This window comes from Aristolochia californica, unplaced genomic scaffold, assembly GCF_029961685.1.
Source record: "Aristolochia californica isolate CCGP_79_NKW_82.1479 unplaced genomic scaffold, dmAriCali1.0.hap1 SCAF_5, whole genome shotgun sequence".
NCBI classification, from domain to species: Eukaryota; Viridiplantae; Streptophyta; class Magnoliopsida; order Piperales; family Aristolochiaceae; genus Aristolochia; species Aristolochia californica.
Genome location: NW_027182214.1, coordinates 39,400,161 through 39,421,170, shown reverse-complemented (window position 1 = coordinate 39,421,170; position 21,010 = coordinate 39,400,161). Strand labels below are relative to the sequence as shown.

General features: G+C 38.3%; 1 protein-coding gene across 1 annotated transcript; it reads left to right on the top strand.

Annotated features, from left to right (window-relative positions):
* The first annotated feature begins 5,615 nt into the window (after positions 1 to 5,615).
* On the top strand, positions 5,616 to 20,875 carry LOC137966184 (uncharacterized). The gene is made up of 4 exons (XM_068812729.1): positions 5,616 to 5,764; positions 6,070 to 6,179; positions 19,848 to 20,034; positions 20,227 to 20,875. The coding sequence occupies exons 1-4, from the start codon at positions 5,734 to 5,736 to the stop codon at positions 20,805 to 20,807; spliced, it is 909 nt and encodes a 302-aa protein (XP_068668830.1). The 5' UTR covers positions 5,616 to 5,733; the 3' UTR covers positions 20,808 to 20,875.
* The last annotated feature ends 135 nt before the right edge of the window (positions 20,876 to 21,010 follow it).

The window sequence follows — 21,010 nt, the reverse complement described above, 5'->3', positions numbered from 1 at the left end:
AGGGGGGGGGGGGATGCGAGGAGAGAGAGGAGAAAAAGCCAGCATTGCACGTCCTTCAACTCAAAGAAGATCAAACAAGGCCTTCTTCGAGATGATTGAAATTAAACCGTGGAGATGAAGGACCCCTTCATCCCTTGCATTGAGATGAAGCTTCATCTGCGCTCCACTAACGACTTCAAGTGTTGAAGGGCGTTATGCGGTTGAAGATCATCTCGTCCTTCAAGTTGACTAACAACCCCTAAGGAGCATTATGAGATACCATATATTTTAAAATTATTTCATGCTATGGTACTCACACAATTTGGTCAGAAAATAAAAATTCTCCGGTCTGATAATGCCAAAGAATACATTTCCAAAGATCTTGACTCTTTTTGTCAAGAAAAATGGCATTATTCGTCAAACATCATGCACCTACACTCCTCAACAAAATGGTGTAGCCGAACGGAAAAATCATCATATTCTTGAGGTAGCTCGAGGTTTGTTAAATGCCATGAAAGTTTCATACTTTTATTGGCCTCATGTCGTGCTTACGGCTTGCTTTCTTATTAATTGTCTACCATCTACTGTTCTTGGTAATAAATCTCCCTACTCTAGGTTATTACCGAATGATGATCTGTTTTCATTGCTGTTGAAAGTCTTTGGATGTCAATGTTTTGTTCATAACTCGTTGCTTTGACACAACAAACTTGATCCTAAATCTATCAAGTGTATTTTTTTGTGATACTCTCACACACAAAAAGGTTATGTTTGTTATAGTCCTTCTCTTCAACGTTTATATGTGTCTAGGGATGTCACATTTTTTTACGACTACTCATATTATTCTGATAGTGCTCCTTCTGGTCTATCCTCCGTACCAAGGTCCCCTAGACCAGTTGTGCCTCGTGATACAAAGATCATTTCACCCCCAGAGCAATTGGCCAACACCACACCTGCCGAGTTAACAGATCCACCAGAGGTAAGTCCTTCATCTCCAGTTATTTTTGGCCCTCAATATGATACTCACCCTATTGCTATTCGGAAAGAACCTCGATCATGCACTCAACCTTTACTTCTCATTCTATTTCCAATTTTGTGTCTCATCATCGCCTCTCACCTTTATGTTGTCAGTTTTTTTCTTCTATTTCCTCCATATCTGTTCCACAGTCATATCAGGAGGCTCTACAACATCCAAGATGGAAGGCAGCAACGGATGAGGAAATGAAGGCACTTAATGACAATCATACTTGGTCATTGATTCCTCTTCCCACAAATAAAAAACCCGTTGGTTTCAAGTGGGTTTATACTATCAAACATAATCCGGATGGGTACATTGCCCACCTGATGGCTTGACTGGTGGCTAAAGGTTATACTCAATGTTATCGAATTGATTATGAAGAAACTCTCTGTTATGGAATTGAGTCATTGGCAGGCACTTGAAAGAATACTACTATATCTAAAAGGAGCTCCTGGAAGGGGGCTTCTGTATAAAAACCATGGTCACTTCAACAACGAGGGATTCTTAGATGCAGACTGGGCCAGATCTCCAGATGATAGAAAATCTACTTCGGGATTTTGTACAATGGTTGGAGGGAATCTGGTTACATGGAAAAGAAAAAAAAAATATAGTAGCACGGTCAAGTGCAAAAGCAGAATACAGAGCTATGGGACACACTGTCAGTGAACTCATATGGATAAGATCCTTTCTCACTGAATTGGGATTCTACAGAGAAACTCCAATTGATTTGTACTATGACAATCAAGCAGCTATACATATTACATCAAATCCAGTTTTCCATGAAAGGACAAAGCATATTGAGGTGGACTACCATTTTATACGAGAAAAGTTCCTAAGTTGGTTTCTTATCTTTGTAGCATATTTCATCACAAAATCAAGTTGCACACATTCTAACCAAACCGGTCACTCACAAGATTATGTCTACCATATGCAGCAAGCTGGGCATTTATGATGTCTTCTCACCCCCAGCTTGAGGGGGAGTGTTACAATATGGGACCCACCATGGTACTCGAGCTGGTGGGATCCACCATAAGGACGTAGGACATCAAGAAGAGTCCTAGAGGACGTAGGACACCAAGAAGAGTCCTTGCCCAAAGCAAGCACGAGTTAAGGAATCAAGAAGCACAAGCTGAATTGATTTAGAAGACTTGAAGATCAAGTGGGACCCACAAATATCTCACGAGCTGGCACTCTTATCAAGATGCACTGGGAGATCATGAGGGAACCACAAGGATAAGGCTGCGAGCTAGCTTATCCTTTATATTCATGTGAATGAAGAAGGACTCCTAGTTCAACTCAAGTTAGTCTTCTAGTAGTTTAGTTTGAATAGACTTATATTAAAGAGTTAGAGTTGGAATGTAATTAGGATTAAAAGACAAGTTGTATAAGGATTTTACCTCCCCCTCTACTATAAATAGAGGTATTGTAATTCGGAATTAATCAAGTTACACATCTCATTCTCAAGTTACTCTCTCTCTCTCTCTCTCTCTCTCTCTCTCTCTCTCTTTGCTCTTTTATTTTTTCTTCTCTCTACCCGAGAGCTCTTCTTCCCTTTTCTCTTTTTTCTTTCTTCTTTCTCTTGCTCCGAATTATAGAAAAGGGTTCCTAAATCCAACATGTTGCTCGTCTCAAAACCCAACAAGTTGCCAAAGGGTATACTCAATGGTATGGAGTGGATTATGAGGAAATTTTTTCCCAAGTGGCTAAATTAAACTCGGTACTTATCTTATTATCTCCAACTGCTAATTCCTCTTGGCTAGTATTTCAATAGGATGTCAAAAATTATTTTTTGAATGAGGACATAAAAGAAGAGATATATATACATCAACCTCCTGGTTTTGTCGTTGAGGAGTCTGTATGCAAATTGAGAAAATTTCTATATGGGCTTAAACAGTCTCCTTGGACTTGGTTTGACAAATTTAGCCAAGTAATGCTACAGTTTGGATTCAGTCGGTGCTCAATAGATAATTCTATTTTTATCAAGAATACTTTAAAGGGATAGGTATTACTAGCAGTTTATGTGGATGATATCATTTTAACTGGTAGTGACAACATAAAAGAAATAAAAAAAAATATATGCCAAAAATTTTAAACAAAAGATCTTGGACTTCTAAAATATTTTTTGGGAATTGAGGTATTCTAGTCAAAACATGAGACTATATTATCTCAAAGAAAGTATTTCTTGGATCTACTAGAGGACACATAGATGATGAGGAGTCGACCTACAAATACTCTTATGGATGCTAATGTAAAGCTATGTGCAAGCTCTAGAGAAGATGTTGATATAGGTAAATATCATATGATCATGGGAAAAAAGAGAGGATACTAAGATATTTAAAAGGAGCTCCGGGAAAAAAATACTTCTCTATAAGAATCATGGCCACTACAACATAGAAGGTTCCTTAGATGCAGATTGGGCAGGATCATCTAATGACAGGAAGTCCACTTTAGGGTATTGTACCGTAGTTGGAGGTAACCTAGTTGCATGGAGAAGCAAAAAACAAAATGTTGTTGCAAGGTCCAGTGCTGAAGCAGAGTATAGAGCTATGACATACACAGTCAGTGAACTTCTATGGTTCTGATTCCTTCTTAATGTATTGGGATTCTATTAAGGAGCGTCTATGGAATTATATCACGACAATCAGGCGGCCATTCATATCACTTCATATCTAGTCTTCTCTGAGATGACAAACACATTGAGGTAGATTGCCACTTTATACAAGAGAAATTCTAGGCTGGTATCTTATCTCTCAGTCATGTTTCATCACAAGGGCAGGTAACAAATATTCCTACAAAACCAATCACTTTCAAGATCTTAACCACTATATGTGGCAAATTGGGTATCTACAATGTTTTCTTCCCACCAGCTTGTTGGGGAGTGTTGGAAGACACCTCAAGTGGCACAAAGGGTAATTAAGTGTTTTTCTCATAGGTGTAATTACTTAAGATAATGTATGTCTACTTATGTTTTTTCCTTTTGCAAGTTTGTAACCCTAAGGGTATTGTAGTCATTGTAACCTTCCTTCATAAACTATAAAATATAGGCTTAAGGTAAGGGGTATATCATTAAGTCTCCCATCTTCTCTCAAATTCGTCCATTGTTTCTCTCTTCTCCCAAGCTCTCTCAAGTTCCATCTCTCTTTAGTCGTCTCTCTCTTTCTCTCTTTTCTTCTTTATTCCTCTCCTTTTCTTCTCCTCTTCTTCTTCCTCTCCTCCTCCTCAACCTCTGCTGGAGGACCTTATCATAGGATCCTAAATCCAACACATAGGAACTATTTGTGCCACCATAGGAATACAAAACGATGGAAAGGTCATTTTCCTTTTGACTAATTGAAAAACTTTCTTACAGAAAAAAATTCCCTTTGATTGGTTTTCTTGTGTTTATGACACCATTGGAATCAATGAGAGAATTAGCTATGATGTTTGTATATACATTATAAATAAATTATTTTTTTATAAATAATAAAAAATAAGCTTAAAAGCAAAAGGTAGGTGATTAAGAATCACTTTAATACTTCTTGGTTTATTTTCCTGTTGGAGTAGTAAGAAGTGTTAAGGAATAGTTTCACATGGATTAGTAAGTACAAAGATCTTGAGTTTATTAATTGGAAAAGAGGTTTCTTAAGTTGGCTAATCATTTTGGTATGAGCCTTGGACTCAACTTCATATAATATTAGAACATGTACACATACGTGGGCTTCTACCTAAATTATCCACTTGTAGAACCATAAAAGTGGACCTACACGTGAGGGAAAGTGTTAAGGAATAGTACTACATAGATTAGTGAGTAGAAATATCTTGAGTTTATTAGTTAGATCTTTCCTAAGTTGGCTAGTCATTTTGGGATTGGCCCTGGACCCAACTTTATAAGAAGTTTATTTTCTTATCCTTTATAGAGTTTCTTAAAAGTAAGAAGAATCAAGAAGAAATTTTTTTTTGTTTCCAAAAATGACACAAATACTTGAATACAAGAAAATTTTGGTCAATGTAAAATTTTTCCTATATAACACACCCTTATAGTTTCCTATTGGCACTAACACACCCTTATAATCATGGTTTCTCTTCCGGATCCAATTATGAAGGTGGCCAATACAAAATTCGAATGTTATCTAGTCTCAAGTATTGCTTAGCCATACAACATGGTGGGGTTGGACTTGGGTTGGGTTAAATAAGGAACCTGACCCAACCCAACTTGATTTTTGTTGTGATAGAGTTTTCCCTTTGAGAAAAAAGCCAATGCAAATATGGGGTAAAACTATATTTTCTCATCCTTGCTTGAACTTGACTCGTGGGTTTACTTACATAGTGTATTTAAAAATGATATAATTTTAATAAAAAAATTATTATTTATTTATAAAAGCTAATTTAATAATATAGACTAAATGTTACAACAAATTATCATAGGTTTTATATAATTTTTAATTTATTATTTTCGTTGTTTACCCATAAACTTTGACTTGAAAGCCATCCATAAAGCCTAACAATACATGTAAGTTTACGAATCCGTGATGGATTGCCACGTCAACAGATTTTAGATCCACCTGACAGGTTTTGGTACTCTTAACCCGGAATTGAACTGCACCCGCCCGAATGTACACCGCGGTGTACGCTCGCACCTGTATTAGAGGAATTAGGCTATTTTCCATTTCAATGTTACGGGTCACCGTGATCTGTTGGCTAACCCTCGAAACCAGATAGTCCTCCTTCTGTAGCGTTTTTTTGCTTTCGCTACTGCTTTCATGGCTGCCAGTTCCATTGGAGGAGCTGCAGGTATTTCGCCTTTATCTAATTTTCTCTCGTTCTAGTTAGGCAGTTACTACATTGTAAAACCAACTCCGTTTGCTCTGAGGCCAAGCATCTCTTTGCTTCTCCAGTGGGCTGTTCGTATTCATAAACCAATTAATTTCATCTCGATTTCAACAGTTCTGGAGTTGAACCTAAATTTTCATTTTTTTTTCCTTTCTATTTTAGTATTTCTCAACTTTTGAGCAGGTACTTTTAACTTGTGAGTTTGTGTGTTCAATTGTATGCAAATTCCTAAATTTGCTAATGGCCACTGGATTATGGTGTCTCAGTCTCGTCGCTGAACATGGCGGCCCCTAGCATTAGAGCTTATGGATCAAGTGGAAGTCTTTCTTCGAATGTACTCCAGCCTTTTGTTTATGAGGCGGCTTCTTACCACAGAGTGAGTTACTTCTTCTTCGCTCTTATTGACATATTCTTACCTTCTCCACCTCTTCGTCTGCTGATATAATTCAAATAGGACCCCTTGATCTGTTGGTTCTCTGGTGTTTTAATGTTGAACATGTTAGTTTTAACCGGAATTGCATACCTTCTGATTCATAAGGAATCACATGATCCATGTCAACACAGAAGACATTTACTTCTGTTGAAATTCTTTGCATCGTGTCATAGATGATGGAATGTACTGGTGATTTAACGACATTTTGACAAGACTGGGCAATTCTCGAATCCCCGGTCAAAGGCCCTACCTATTCTTGGGAAAATCATGTGGAAGGCTTGCCTTATTTGCTGCATCATTTAAGAGGCAGCTTTATTGCTCGTGTGATTCCACCATGGCAAAAATCTGCGTGGTACTTCAAGGGCATAAGCTATCACTTTGCCAAGGCCCCTTCAAGTGGAAGGTGACTCCAAGGCTGTTATAAGTTGGTGCAAATCATCTCTCAAGCTTCCATGGAGACATTGGAGGTAACCTATCAAGAAATTTTATTGGTAATTGGTCGTACATCAACAGGTCTGCTAATGGCCTTGCTGATAATCTGGCCAAAGAAGGGGTTGACTGCCAATCTCTCGTTGTTCTGGTCCGCCCCTCTTAGTGCCTGCTTTGTAGGTTGTTTTTCTGTTCTGCCTGTGCCTCTTAACGAAATTTACCCTTTTTCAAGAACAAATGACAACAAGAAGGATCACACATCTTTATGAATAGTGGCTTCTGTCTTAATATAATGGACAGTACTGCAGTGTTTGACTCCCAAAAGATAAATCTGCTAAAGTATTTGAAAAACATCAAGAAGTAGAGAAGTAGGTGAAGGAAGAAGGAGAAAAGAAGAAGAGGCAAGAGGGAGAGAAAAGAGTGCATTGGAGCAGCACTCTGTTATGGCTGAAAATCAAGTCTTATCTATTTAAATATAACACTGAAGTGAAAAAGTTTCAAAAGTACAATAATGCCCCTCCAACTTGTCACAGTATGAAGAATGTTCATGCCTTTCAAGTGGTTTGGTAAATATATGACCAAGTTGGTTAGATAATTTCACATACGTTGTAACAACCTTCCCTTGCATTACAACATCTTTGATGAAATGACAATCTACTTCAATGAGTTTGGTTTTTTCGTGAAAAACTCGATTACTTTCTATAAAGAATGTTACTTGATTGTCATACTTCATAACCATAGGTTTAGTGAGGTGAAAACCTAACTCAATCAAAATTGATTTAACCCATGTTACAAGGTGGGACCCACCATGATCACACGAGCTGGTGGGACCCACCACGATCATGTGAGGTGGCATGATGAGTCATCACATGAGCTGACATCCTTATCATATGAGTTGAAGGATGTGGCAATCTTCCTTGATTAATGTAATCGATTTATTTTGCCTTGATCTATGTAGATTTGGATAATCATGATTGATGTAATTAAGGATCCTATCTTATCTCTAAATATGTAATGAAAATAGTATAAATAGGGCTCTTGGTTGAAGTGTTCAATCAAACTCTCCACTTTTCAACTCGTAAAGAATCTCTCTCTAGCCTAAACTCTTTTTCTCTCTTTTCTCTTCTCTCCTTTCTACCTGACCTCTCTCTCTCTCTCTCTCTTTGTTCTTTTTCTTCCCCCTCTCTCATCTTGCTCGAGGTTTCAATCATGGGGTCCTAAATTCAACGTGGTATCAGAGCATCAAATTTAAGATCCCCACGTCAAAAGAATACGCTAAGAAGTTATAATCAAAGCTACTCATAGAAGGCTCTTTGTGAAACATGATTGAAGTTTGTGAGATAAGTTTTTCATTCTTGTTATTATTACTTCACGCTCTTGGTTTTGGAATATTTAGAAGATGGTTCAGAGATGATTTTATTGTTGTCTTCATCTTATGAAATTATTGAAATTTATGCATCTCAGATTAGAAGAAGTTTACCAATGTAGTTTTGTCAGTTTGCAAGTTCTTGGCTGAAAATCAGTTTGTGTTGAGATTTTTTGCATAAAAGGTTGTAATTTTGTGGGAACAAGATTTTCCTGATGAAGAAAATTGTTCTTGAGCCTATTATGAGTGCTTTTTTATCTATTGGATTTCAGAAATCTAATTACTTAGCTTCTAGGCTAAGTTTCTCCATTAACTGAGTTGTTTGAAGAACTCTACTCGGTTTTGTGATTTTTTGGAGAATTTTTTGAGAGCCACGAGGTGGTTGATTCTTCTTGAAAAATCAAGTATCAAATATTGTGTTTTACATAAAAGGAATCAAGCACAAAATATGGTTAGTTGACGCGAATCCATTTGAAGCAAGATTGCTGTTTTTGAAGATCTTACAATATCTTCTTGATTAGGCCTGATTTTGTTTTATTTTTGATCAATTATATCTTGCCTAATTCATGAGGAACTGAATATATACTGGTTTATCCCAAGCTGGAGTCAAATATATTTTTGGAATGATCTTGGAAAGATCTAATTCGGAATTGCTACCTTACTTTACTTGATCTCATGCTTACTGATTGATTTTTGTTATTCTCTACAAGGAAGACTAGAGAATTAATTATATAAATTTTTGGCCAGCAAGTTGACTGGCCTAAGAGGGTTCCCTTCTTGCCTAAAGACTTGATAAGCTTGGGTTCTCCTCCCATTTACCCGAGCTAGCCTTGGCTGGTCTTGAATCTCCAAGCAGCTTACTTAGGCTACTTCAAATTTGAGTACATTATTATGTCAGAGTGGTTTTGTCCACTCTTGTAGGCTGTAGCTTTCCGCACCTAACAGATCGGTCTGTTGGGTTGTATTGGCTAACCGCTGCATGGTATCAAAGCTGGGCACGCCACGTCCCGCGTTCGAATCCCGTGAGAGGTGGTCAAGAATGGGCGAGGTGGGTGTTAGAGTGGTTCCGTCCACTCTTGTATTGGCTAGCCGCTATCATATTACCCTTGAATTGCCTCTTATGGCTGATAAATATATGGGTAACAAGAATGATATTCTCAAGATTGCTATCATACCCTTGCAAGGGATATCAAATTTCTTGAGCTGGTCCATATCGGTTCGACGGTTCTTATAACAAGGGATCTTCTTGGTCACCTCACCAAACTTGGGCCACCCATTGATGAAGATGATAGTGCTTATGCTAAGTGGTTAGAAAATGACACTTTGGTAATTAGTTGGCTCATCAACAACATGGAAGAATCTGTCTTTAACAATGTTATTCATCTCGACACTGCCAAACAAATTTGGGAGACATGTGCTAAGTTGTACTCTTGCTCTGATAACTTACATAGGCCATATGATATTCTCTAAAGAATGTTTAACACTAAACAAGGAGAAAATATCCATGAATATTTGACTTGTTTTGAAGGCCTTATTCAAGAATGGAAGCTAGCTCAGCCTGCCTCCACCGATGTCTCTGTCCAAGACAAGCAGAAGGAAGCCTTTGCCCCTGCTATTTGTCTAGCAAACATTAATCCATATCTCAAAGTTGCTAAAAGTCAACTCCTTAGTGCCTCTGCTATTCCCACCTTTGATGATGTATGTGCCACATTACTCCGCATTCCATACTCTTCTTCTCTTTCTACCACTAAAGTGTCATCCGCTATGTACTCCGGGCATAGGGTAACATCAACCAACCACGGTTGAGGTTGTGGAAGAAATTATAGAGGAGGATGAGGAAGAGGTTGAGGAATGGTTTTGTCAGAATAGATGGCAGGGAATGCACCCATTGTAGAAAATATGGCCACACTATGGATTAGTGTTCTAAAATCCATGGCATACCGGATTGGGTTAAGGCTAATCAAGCCTCAATACGTGATACAAAGGAGGACCAATCTACCCTATCAACAAAAAAGAAAACCCTTACCGATGATGAGTGTGACTTATTCCAGAAAATGAAAACACTGATGGTCTCTCCTCCAAGTTCCTCCTCAACTGCTACTACCATCACTGCTTTAGGTATGTCCTCTGCCACTTCCTCCTCTTCATCCTGGATAATTGACTCAGGGGCCTTCGAGCATCGCACAGGTAACAAAAATCTACTCCACTCAGTTTTTCTTTGTCTCTCGAATAAACTTGTTACCATAGCTGACAACTCCCAAACTAAAGTTCTCGGGAAAGGATCCACCTCTGTTACACTATCACTTCTGCTCACAGATATTCATTTTGTTCCTACCTTTCCCTTGAATCTTTTATCTGTTAGTTAGCTAACACAATATTTTAATTGCTCAATTACCTTGTCAACCATTTCTTGTGTGCTCCAGGATCTTATAACAAAGCAGGTGATTGGTGGAGGCCATGAACTAGGGGGGACTCTACTGCTTGGACGTCCCACAAATAAATGCCGTCTCAACCAAGGAAACTGAAACAAATCTATGGCACAATCGGTTGGGACATTCATCTGCACAATCTCTTCATCTTCTTTTCCCTACCTTTAAGGATAAATCAAATTTAAATTGTGAAGTGTGTCAATTGAGCAAACACCAGAGGACCACATACTCACCTTGTCCATAACTTAAAATTGTTGTTCATTTTTCATTGATCCACATAGATGTATGGGGACCCTTGAGCGTCTCAAACATTTCCCGAGTCAAGTACTTTATTACCTTTATTGATGATTTTACTCGTACCACATGGCTATTTCTTTTTAAAGAGCGATCTGAAATACCATTCATATTTAAATCCTTTCATGCTATGATTGTCACTCAATTTGGTAAGAAAATCGAAGTACTTCGGTTTGATAATGCCAAATAATATACTTCCAGAGATCTTTACTATTTTTGTCAAAAGAATGACATTATCTATCAAATATCTTGTGCCTATACGCCCCAACAGAATGATGTAGCAGAACGGAAGAACTGTCACCTTCTTGAGATATCTAACAACTTATTGTATACTATGAAAGTCCCATACTTTTATTGGCCGCATGCCATCCTTACTGCATGCTTTCTTATAAATAGGCTACCCTCTTCCGTTCTTGGTCATAAATCCCTATATTCCTTATTGTTTCCACACGGTGATCCTTTTTCGCTTGCCTTGAAAGTCTTCGGGTGTACATACTTTATTCATATTACCTCCCCACAACATAATAAACTTGATACAAAATTTGTCTAGTGTATCTTCTTAGGATACTCTCGCACATAGAAAAGTTATATTTGCTACAATCCCACTCTCCAAAGGTTACTTGTGTCCAGGGATGTGACTCTATTTGAAAACTCTTTGTACTACTCTGACAATACTCCTTCAGGTCTCTCTTCTGTACCAGCCTCTCCTTGACCGGTTGTGCCCCATGCTACGGAAACTGTTCAATCCCCTGAAGCATTGACTGACACCACACCTGCGGAGTTTACGGATCCCATCAAGGTAAGTCCATCTTCTCTTGTTCCTTTTGGACCACAATATGATACTCAACCCATTGCCTTAAGAAAAGAACCCAAAACATGCACTAAGCCCTCTAATTCTCACCCTATATCCAATTTTGTGTCTTACCATCGTTTAGCCTCTTCATGTTGTCAATTTCTTGCGTCTATCTCTTCCATCTCAGTCCCACAGTCCTATCAGGAGGCTTTGAAACATCTAGGGTGGAAGACAGCAATGGACGAAGAAATACGAAAAGAACCCAAAACATGCACTAAGCCCTCTAATTCTCACCCCATATCCAATTTTGTGTCTTACCATCGTTTATTCTCTTCATGTTGTCAATTTCTTGCGTCTATCTCTTCCATCTCAGTCCCACAGTCCTATCAGGAGGCTTTGAAACATCCAGGGTGGAAGACAACCATGGACGAAGAAATGCAGGCACTCTATGAGAATCAGACATGAGCTCTAGTTCCTCTGCCATCAGATAAAAAACTTGTCGCCTGTAAGTGGGTTTTTACTGTTAAACACAATCCGGATGGGTCAGTTGCTCGCCTTAAGGCCTGCCTCGTTGCTAAAGGCTATACCCAGTGTTATGAGATCAATTATGTGGAAACATTCTCTTCGGTGGCTAAAATGAACTCGGTTCGTATTTTATTATCTCTTGCTGTTAATTTTTCCTGGTCGGTCTATTAACTTGATGTGAAAAATGCTTTTCTCAATGGGGATATAAAGGAAGAAATTTATATGCAACAACCACCTGGATTTGTGGTTGAGGGGGAGTCGGTATGTCGATTGAAGAAATCCCTTTATGGTCTATAACAATCTCCTCGTGCATGGTTTGATAAATTTGGCCAAACACTCATACGGGCCGGATTTCACAGATGTTCCGTAGATCATTTCGTATTTCTTAAAGACACACCTAAAGGCAAAGTGATTTTAGCCGTATATATTGATGATATTGTCTTAACCGGTAGTAATCCCGAGGGCATTCAGGAAACCAAGGAAATGATATGCGAAGAATTCTAGACAAGATCTTGGACTATTTAAGTACTTTCTGGGTATTGAAGTACTACAGTCCAAACATGAGATTATACTATCTCAAAGGAAGTATGTCTTTGATCTATTGGAAGAGACAAGAGTGATGGGGTGTAGACTAGTAGAAACCCCTATGGATTCCAATACAAAATTATTTGCAGGCACTGGAGAAGATGTGGATATCGAAAAATATCAAAGACTTGTGGGGAAACTCATTTATCTTTGTATAACAAGGCTGGAATTATCATATGCAGTAAGTGTTGTGAGTCAATACATGCACAAACCACAACTTACTCACTGGTAAGCACTAGAAAGAATATTGCGATATTTGAAAGGAATTCTAGGAAGAGGGCTTCTCTATAAGAACCATGGTCACTTCAACATAGAAGGGTTCTCATGTGCAAATTGGGCCGAACGGCAGTAAATCTACTTCAGGATATTGTACAATGGTTGGAGGGAACTTTGTTTTATGAAGAAGTAAGAAGCAGAATGTAGTTGCAAGGTCTAGTACAGAAGTAGAATACATGGCCATGGCACACACAGTTAGTGAATTTATATGAATCAGATCCCTTCTCATTGAACTAGGATTCTATAAAGAAGCCCCTATAGATCTACATTGCGATAATTAGGAGGCAATACATATCACCTCAAATCCGGTCTTCCATGAGAGAACAAAGCACATTGATGTAGACTGCCATTTCATACGAAAAGAATTCCAAGCCGGCATATTATCTCTCAAACATATCTCCTCACAAAGACAAGTTGCAGACATTCTCACCAAACCAATCACTATAAGATCTTGTCCAACATCTACAACAAGTTGGGCATTTATGATGTTTTCTCACCCCCAGCTTGAGGGGGAGTGTTACAAGGTGGGACCCACCATGATCACGTGAGATGGCATGATGAGTTATCACATGAGCTAGCATCCTTATCACATGAGTTGGTAGATTTGACAATCTTTCTTAATTAATGTAATCGATTTATCTTTCCCTTGATTTATGTAGATTTGGATAATCATGATTGATGTAATTAGGGATATTAGGGATCCTATCTTATCTCTAAATATGTAATAAAAATTGTATAAATAGGGGTCTTGGGTGAAGGGTTCAATCAAACTCTCCAGTTCTCAACTCGTGAAGAATTTCTCTCTAGCCTAAACTCTTTTTCTCTCTTTTCTCTTCCCTCCTCTCTACCCGAGCTCTCTCTCTCTCTCTCTTTGCTCTTTTTCTTCGCCCTCTCTCATCTTGCTCGAGGTTTCAGTCATGGGGTTTTAAATACAACCCATATGAGCTTACTCACGATATGAACCATTGCTCTAAACTTGGCTTTTAGCAACATTTTCTTACTCATCCAATTGACCAGATTACCTCTAATAAAGCAACAATTATCTTTTGTGGATCTCCTATCCATCTTGCACCTTGCGTAATCTGCATTAGAATAGCCTAACATATCTATATTTTGTTTCTTACTCCAACTAACCAGATTACTTCCAACAAAGCAACAATAACCCGTTGTATATCTTATCCATCTTGCACCCTGCGTAATCTGCTTTAGACTAGCTAAACACATCAATTTTCTCATGAGAGGTATATAACAAACTTTTTCTTGGAGCACTTTTAAGATATTTTAGGATTCTACGCACAGCCTCCAAGTGTACTCGAAATGTACTTTGTGAGGTTGCTACATAAATTGGCTTATTACTCCCACTGCAAAAGATATATTTGGTCTTTTGATAGTGGCATAAATTAATTTATCCACTAAGCATCTGTACTGAGTTTATCCTTAAACTCAAGTTTGATCATTTGCGAAGACTAACATTGACTTCCATAGGAATATCCATTGGATGTGCGCTTAGAAGCCCATACTCATGTACAATGTCTAGAACTTACTTCCTTTGAGAGAGAACAACTTCCTTCTTGCTTCTTGCCACCTCAATACCAAAAAAATATTTTAATTGTCCTAAATCCTTCGTCTGAAATTGCTGTGCCAGATAACCTTTGACCTCACCAATTTCTTTCAAATCACTTTCCATCAACACTTTATTGTCCACATACATTACCAGAACCACAACTCTCGACTATCTTTCTAATACAAACATGGAATGGTCACAATGGCTTCATATAAACCCAAACTTCAGAACAATTGTATTGAACTTTTCAAACCAAACGCTAGGGCTCTGTTTTAGACCATAAATTACCTTTCACAACTTGCATTCCTTTCCCATTCTCCCCCTAAGCAGCATATATAGGAGATTACTTCAGATACATCTCTTCTTGTAAATCACCATATCAAAGACATTTTTTTATGTCTAATTGATGTAGAGGCCGACCCTTAATCACTGCCACAAACAATAGAATGTGAACTAAAAGTAAGACCAACAAGAGAAAATATTTCAAAAACATCAATTCTATAGGTGGTTTGGGTGTATCCCTTGGCTACTAACAGAGCCTTGTACCTTTCAATACTATCATCTGATTGATATTTTATGGTATATACCCGTCAGGTTCCAACAATAGCTTCTCCTTCAGGTGGGTGACAAAGTGTCCATGTACCCCGAGAAATCAAGGCATCCATTTATGCACCCATAGCTTGCCACTAGGGCCTCTTGCACTGTCCAAGGAATAGAATAAGTAGATAGGGCAAAGGTTTTATAGGAGGGAGATAAAAAATCAAGGGACACATTTAGTGCACGACCTTTTTTCTTTCTGGAGCGCAATAGCTAGAGTAGAATCTGAAGGTTGAGAGTCTACTGATGAAGAATCCGATGGTTGAACTTGAGGAGGCTCTTGTTGTTGTATGTGGCAACGTTGATACAGTTGGGGTGGCTTTAAGGGTGAAGATAGTGGTGGAGTAGGTTGAAGTGTACTTGCACTGGAGTCATCCATAACAAGTATAGGAATTGGATTGTCAACAACTAGATTATCACTAACAGAATGCAAAGGATGTGAGGACACATCTAACGAGGGAAAATCAAGTGGATTCTCAAAAAATGTGACATCTATAGATATATAAGTTTTCCTCGTAAGAAGATTATATGACGTAACCTTTTTGATACCAAGAATAACCTAGAAAAACACGTCTAATGGACCTAGGGGACAATTTATGGCTATTGGTATAAAGAGAATGAACAAAACAAGTGGACTCAAAAACTTGTGGACAAACATCAAATATCTTGCGTTGAGATTTTAGGGCTACAATAGGAACACGTCCTTGGAGAAGAGAGGATAGTATATGGTTAATCAAATAACACGACGTGAGAGGTGCATTGCCCCAAAATTACAAAGGGACATTCATTTGAAATAACAAAGTATGTTTGATTTCAAGTAGATGTTTATTTTTTGCCTTTAACCACCTGATTTTGTTGAGGGTGTAAGGACATGAAGCTTGATGTATAATACCGTGTAATGCGCAAAATGATTTGAATTTTTTATTAAGAAATTTGAAACCATTATTAGTATGGAAAGTGAGAATAGATGTCTCAATTTGGATTTTTATTTCATTAAAAAACTTGATAAATGCATCAAATACTTCTAATTTTTCCTGAAGGAGAAACTCCCAAGTCACTCTACTAAAGTCATCTATAAAGGACACTTAAAATTTGAAACCAAAGACACTTGGGAATCTACATGGTCCCCATACATCTGAATGAGCAATTCAAAAATACTAGTACTTCGACTCGAACTAACTAGAAAATGTGATCTATGATACTTTCCAAGCTAATAGGATTCACACTCAAAAGATAGATCATACAACAATGAAGGAAGGAAGTGACGAAGCTTAGTTGCAAATGGATGCCCCAAGCAAGTGCCACAAATATGAGGAAGTATGTGTTGATAAGGCCGTAGCTTTTGAATTATTTTTGTCATCCAGCAAATAGAACCCACATTTCTCGTGTCCAAAACCAATCATCTTCTTCGTCTACAAATCCTAAAAGAACATAGAAAGTAGGATAAAAAGTTACAAAATAGTTCAAAGATTTAGTAATGTTGCTAACAGACAAGAGATTAATCGGAAATTTTAGGGAAAAAAGACATTTGAAAGGGACAAATGTGGAGTGGTTTGCACTACACACTCACCATGGACCTATGAGGTGGACCCATCAGCTAGAGTGACAGTGTGGTAAGTGTGTGAAGGAAGAACTAATGAGAACAAGGTGGACACACCTGACATATGTATGGATGCTCTAGAATCAATTATCATGATGGACTAAAAAACACATGTAGTGCAGTCATACTTGAGTTTACCGTCGTGGCACTTGCAATGGATGAAGATTCGGTGTCTTGACTCGTAGAGGAGGATGACGTGGACGTCAACCGACTTTAAGTGCTGAAGCAATTGCTGAATTTCCTCTCGAGTTTAGTTGTTGGAACTTTCTCATCCGTAGCTGAATTAGAGTTTGCCCATGTTGGTTTTCCAAACTTATCCCAACATTTGTTTGAGAAAGATTACTTCTCTCACTGTGAATACATCTTTTGTCACCCCTATCACCACAACCACGACCACAATTTGAACTCTCACGACCTCAACCTTGACCTCGTCCATCCCCTCTACAACCTCTTGGGGTGTCTGATCTGGTATGGGTAGAATTGAGATTTAAGTGTTGATTCTTCAGTTGGTGCCATTTCTTTATCACCTTTACTTGCAATCACACTTTTTTCTTGAATTACATGGTTAAAGGCTTTCTCAAGGGTAGTTACTTCATCATCAGCTAACACCTGTGCTCGGGTTGCATCTTATTCTGGTCAGAGTCCTTCTAAGAACCAAACTACTTGAATTTGCTTCTTTTCTTTTCTAAGCTGCTATGCATTTGTGATCAACGGATGACAAACATTGATTTGTTTTAGTATACTCCACTTCTCGGTAAAATAATCGGTGACAGACCTAGTACCTTGTTGCATACTGAAAGATCTAGAATATAGATCATATTCCTTGCACAAATTACTCTCCTAAGACAAAATATTCTTAGAGGTATCACAACTCATCACCTGATTACTGAATCTTGTTCCATACTATTAAAACAGGCCAAGTCATGACTTGGCTGTCTTCTGCTTCTCAGTCCTCCATATAGGCCTAGGTGGATCTTCCTTAAGGTACTTTGCTTTCTTTTTTGCCTTTAAGAACATACAAATGATCAGATAATTTTCCCATTTAATTTAACCAAGGTAATCTGAATTGAATGAGAATCCTTATCTTCAGAGCTTCCAGAATGGTTAATTGGAATAATAACCTCAGCCAAGCAATAAACTAACCAATATTAATCACCACCAATTACAATTCAAAAAGCACAACAAGAGCAACACAAAATTGGCTTGGATAATTCACAGATGCAAGTGGATCCCATACACACAAAAAATTGAATTAGGGCAATCTATAGTATTTCAAACTAGCACCTTCAACTTCATTCAACATCAGTTAGGCATCAACTCTAAGCCAAATCCACAAAATATGCAACTGTCCATATAAGGCATAGATTGTGCAAGTCCGCGTAGGTATATGTCTGACCCAAATTCAGGTCTAGGTAGTAATAAACCCTCTTGGGGTATAAACAAACATAGGAACTGCTCAAAAGACCAGCACAAACCATCAAAAGGCAGCACAAGCCCTCAACCAAGTAGTTATGGCACAAAAAAGGAGGAAAAGATTTGAACCTTTACTCACTCAGATAGGGAAGATTGATTGACTTGAGAGAGGAGGAATATGACTGAAGAAGGCTTCCCACGCTTGCAATTCATTGCTATGATACCATGAAAAACATCAAGTAGAGAAGTAGGAGAAGGAAGGAAAAAAGAAGAAGAGGCAAGAGGGAGAGAAAAGAGTGCATTGTTGGAGCACTCTATTAGGGCTGACAATCAAGCCTATCTGTTTAAATATATCATAAGTGAAAAAGGTACAAAAGCACAACAATGCCCCTCATTACATTAAACTCAATTACTCTCTAAATACTTATCAGACTAACTCAAAACATGGAACATAAACTCCTATCATGATGCCAAACATACTGCAACACTTAGAGAGACACTCCTACAAGTAGGAAATGACAAAAATGCCCTTATACATGTATTTCAACGGTATTACTATTCATTGAATCATCGAATCATCATTACATTCAAGGGCCTTGGCCCCACAAGGTGGATCAGGTGCATGAATCCTTACAATTTTTGCAAGGGAGGGAGGGTGGTTAATCTAGTCAATATCTGGCCACCAAGACTTGTATTTCAGTAAGCAAATAAGACTTTGTGTCAGGCCTTTGCTTTGAAACTGTGATTCTAAAATGAGTGTTTTCTTTGGAAGGGGTCTTTTTTGACATAAGTGCACCTTTTCGGATCACAAAATTTTGGAGTTGGTATGCCCAATGGAGTGGTTTTTCTTTCAGAAGTCCATGTTCTGTGTTTGAAGACGAAAATAGTATTCTGCAAGGGTAGGAAATAGCTTCAATTGTTACTGCGGTTTCCCTCATTACCTAGTACAAGTATTGAGTTTTACAGTTTCTATGCAAAACACATTAAAGGTCCACTCCGTTGCCTGTCCAGCACTGCAACCCACCCACACACCAAAAATAAATTCAAAGCAATTGATGAGAAACCGTAGAGATAGCTATTCTTGCCTTATTTTTTGTAGTTACCAGAAACTATTCACCTTGTCCTTTTACTAGTTAAGCCCCTTATAGGGGCACTGCTGCAACTGCAAGGGCATTCAACTTGTGGACTTAAGACCATGTATGGGGGCTGATGCCTGCCCAATGCGGGAAGGTCAAGGAAGTCGGTAACCTGATGACAGCTGAGCCAGTGACCGAAGCCCTGGTGAACGGTGGCCGTAACTATAACAATTCTAACAATCGTTTTTGGAGATAGGCCCAGCTTCCCAACCATAAGAAAATAAATTGAAACTAATCGATGACGAGCCAAAGAAATAGCTCTACGGGTAACATATTCTTGCCTTAGTTTTTGCAGTTTCCAGAATTTAGTCACTAATGCTGGGCCTCTTCCTTGTCCTATTAATAGTAAACAAAACCTTATAGGAGATAGCACCAGTCACCTTTTGGACACCAAACATTCAATAAAAGAAAAAACATCTTCTATTACTTCAGCAAATTGCCTTTACTGCACGTGCTTTTCTGTTATCAATTGTTTTAACTCGGTGCTTCAGAGGATTCAATCCCTGTTTATATGCAAGATTTTGATATTAATGTAGTTCAGGGGTTTTTCTCTGGAGTGTTATTTGCATTTGAGATAACAATAATAGATTTTTCGAATGCACAGGGGGATCTACATAAGCCATGGAAGCTTGACTCCAGCTTGTGCATAAATCATCTTCAGTTGGACTTTTGGCTCTCATCATATATACTACCCAAAAAAAGTCTTCTAAGGAAGTCTTTGGAGCTGTCATGGAATGAAAGAATTGTACAAGCGTTATCTCATTCTTCTCATACAAAAACTTTGGTATCTAGTGAGTGCTTGCCAACTTAATTTTTAGAATTATGTCACTTTTGATGGTTGAATTTGACATAATATTCTTGCATGTTGACACTAATTAAGATGCCTTCCTGACGGATTTATAAAACCAGTGGGATGGAGCTTTAAAGTTGTTAGACTTCTCCTTAGTACTTGCTGATTCTAATTTGGTATTTATTCAGTATAGGTCCTTGTATTCTATCTTCACACCTTCGATCTTGGAGACCTGCAAAAGTGAAAAGTGAAGACACTGATGGTATTGCCAACAGTAAAGAAGACATGATCTGGGATGAGCAGGCCTTGAAGCAGGCCCTACATGTAGCCATCAAAGAGGAGAATTACACTCGAGCTGCAGAAATCAGAGATAGTCTTAGAAATCTTTATGAGGACAGTAAAATTTCAGTCCTCTCCGCTAACAACCGGTTCTATAATGCTTTCAGAAATGGAGACCTGGCAACTATGCAGTCTTTGTGGGCAAATCAGAAAAATGTGTACTGTATCCACCCTGGTGCAGGTAGAATTTTAGGTTATGATCTTGTAATTCAGAGCTGGGAAGTTGTCCTTGGTTTTGATTATGAGTTCCCTCTAGAGATTGAACTTCAGAATGTTGAAGCTCATGTTAGAGGTGATGTGGGGTATGTAACATGCATTGAATCCGTTAGGACCAAAGGAAGCAGTTGGGGAAAACAGATAGCTACAAATGTGTTCGAGAGGATTGACGGTGAGTGGTTTATTAGCATCCATCATGCCTCACATGTTGAACTGTGAACCTGGTTCTTGTGATCTGAACCAAGTCAATATCTTCCCAGAACTTCCGATTGATGTCTTCTTTCCTAGGAGCTGGGTATGAGTTCAATATGAATTGGTTTTTGAAAGTGCACAGTTGTGCGTCAGTGTTGGCTGTTTGCATCGAGTCAATTGGGTCTATTTTAGAGTCTCTGGTAAATTATAGTCCGGATAAGAGAGAGGTA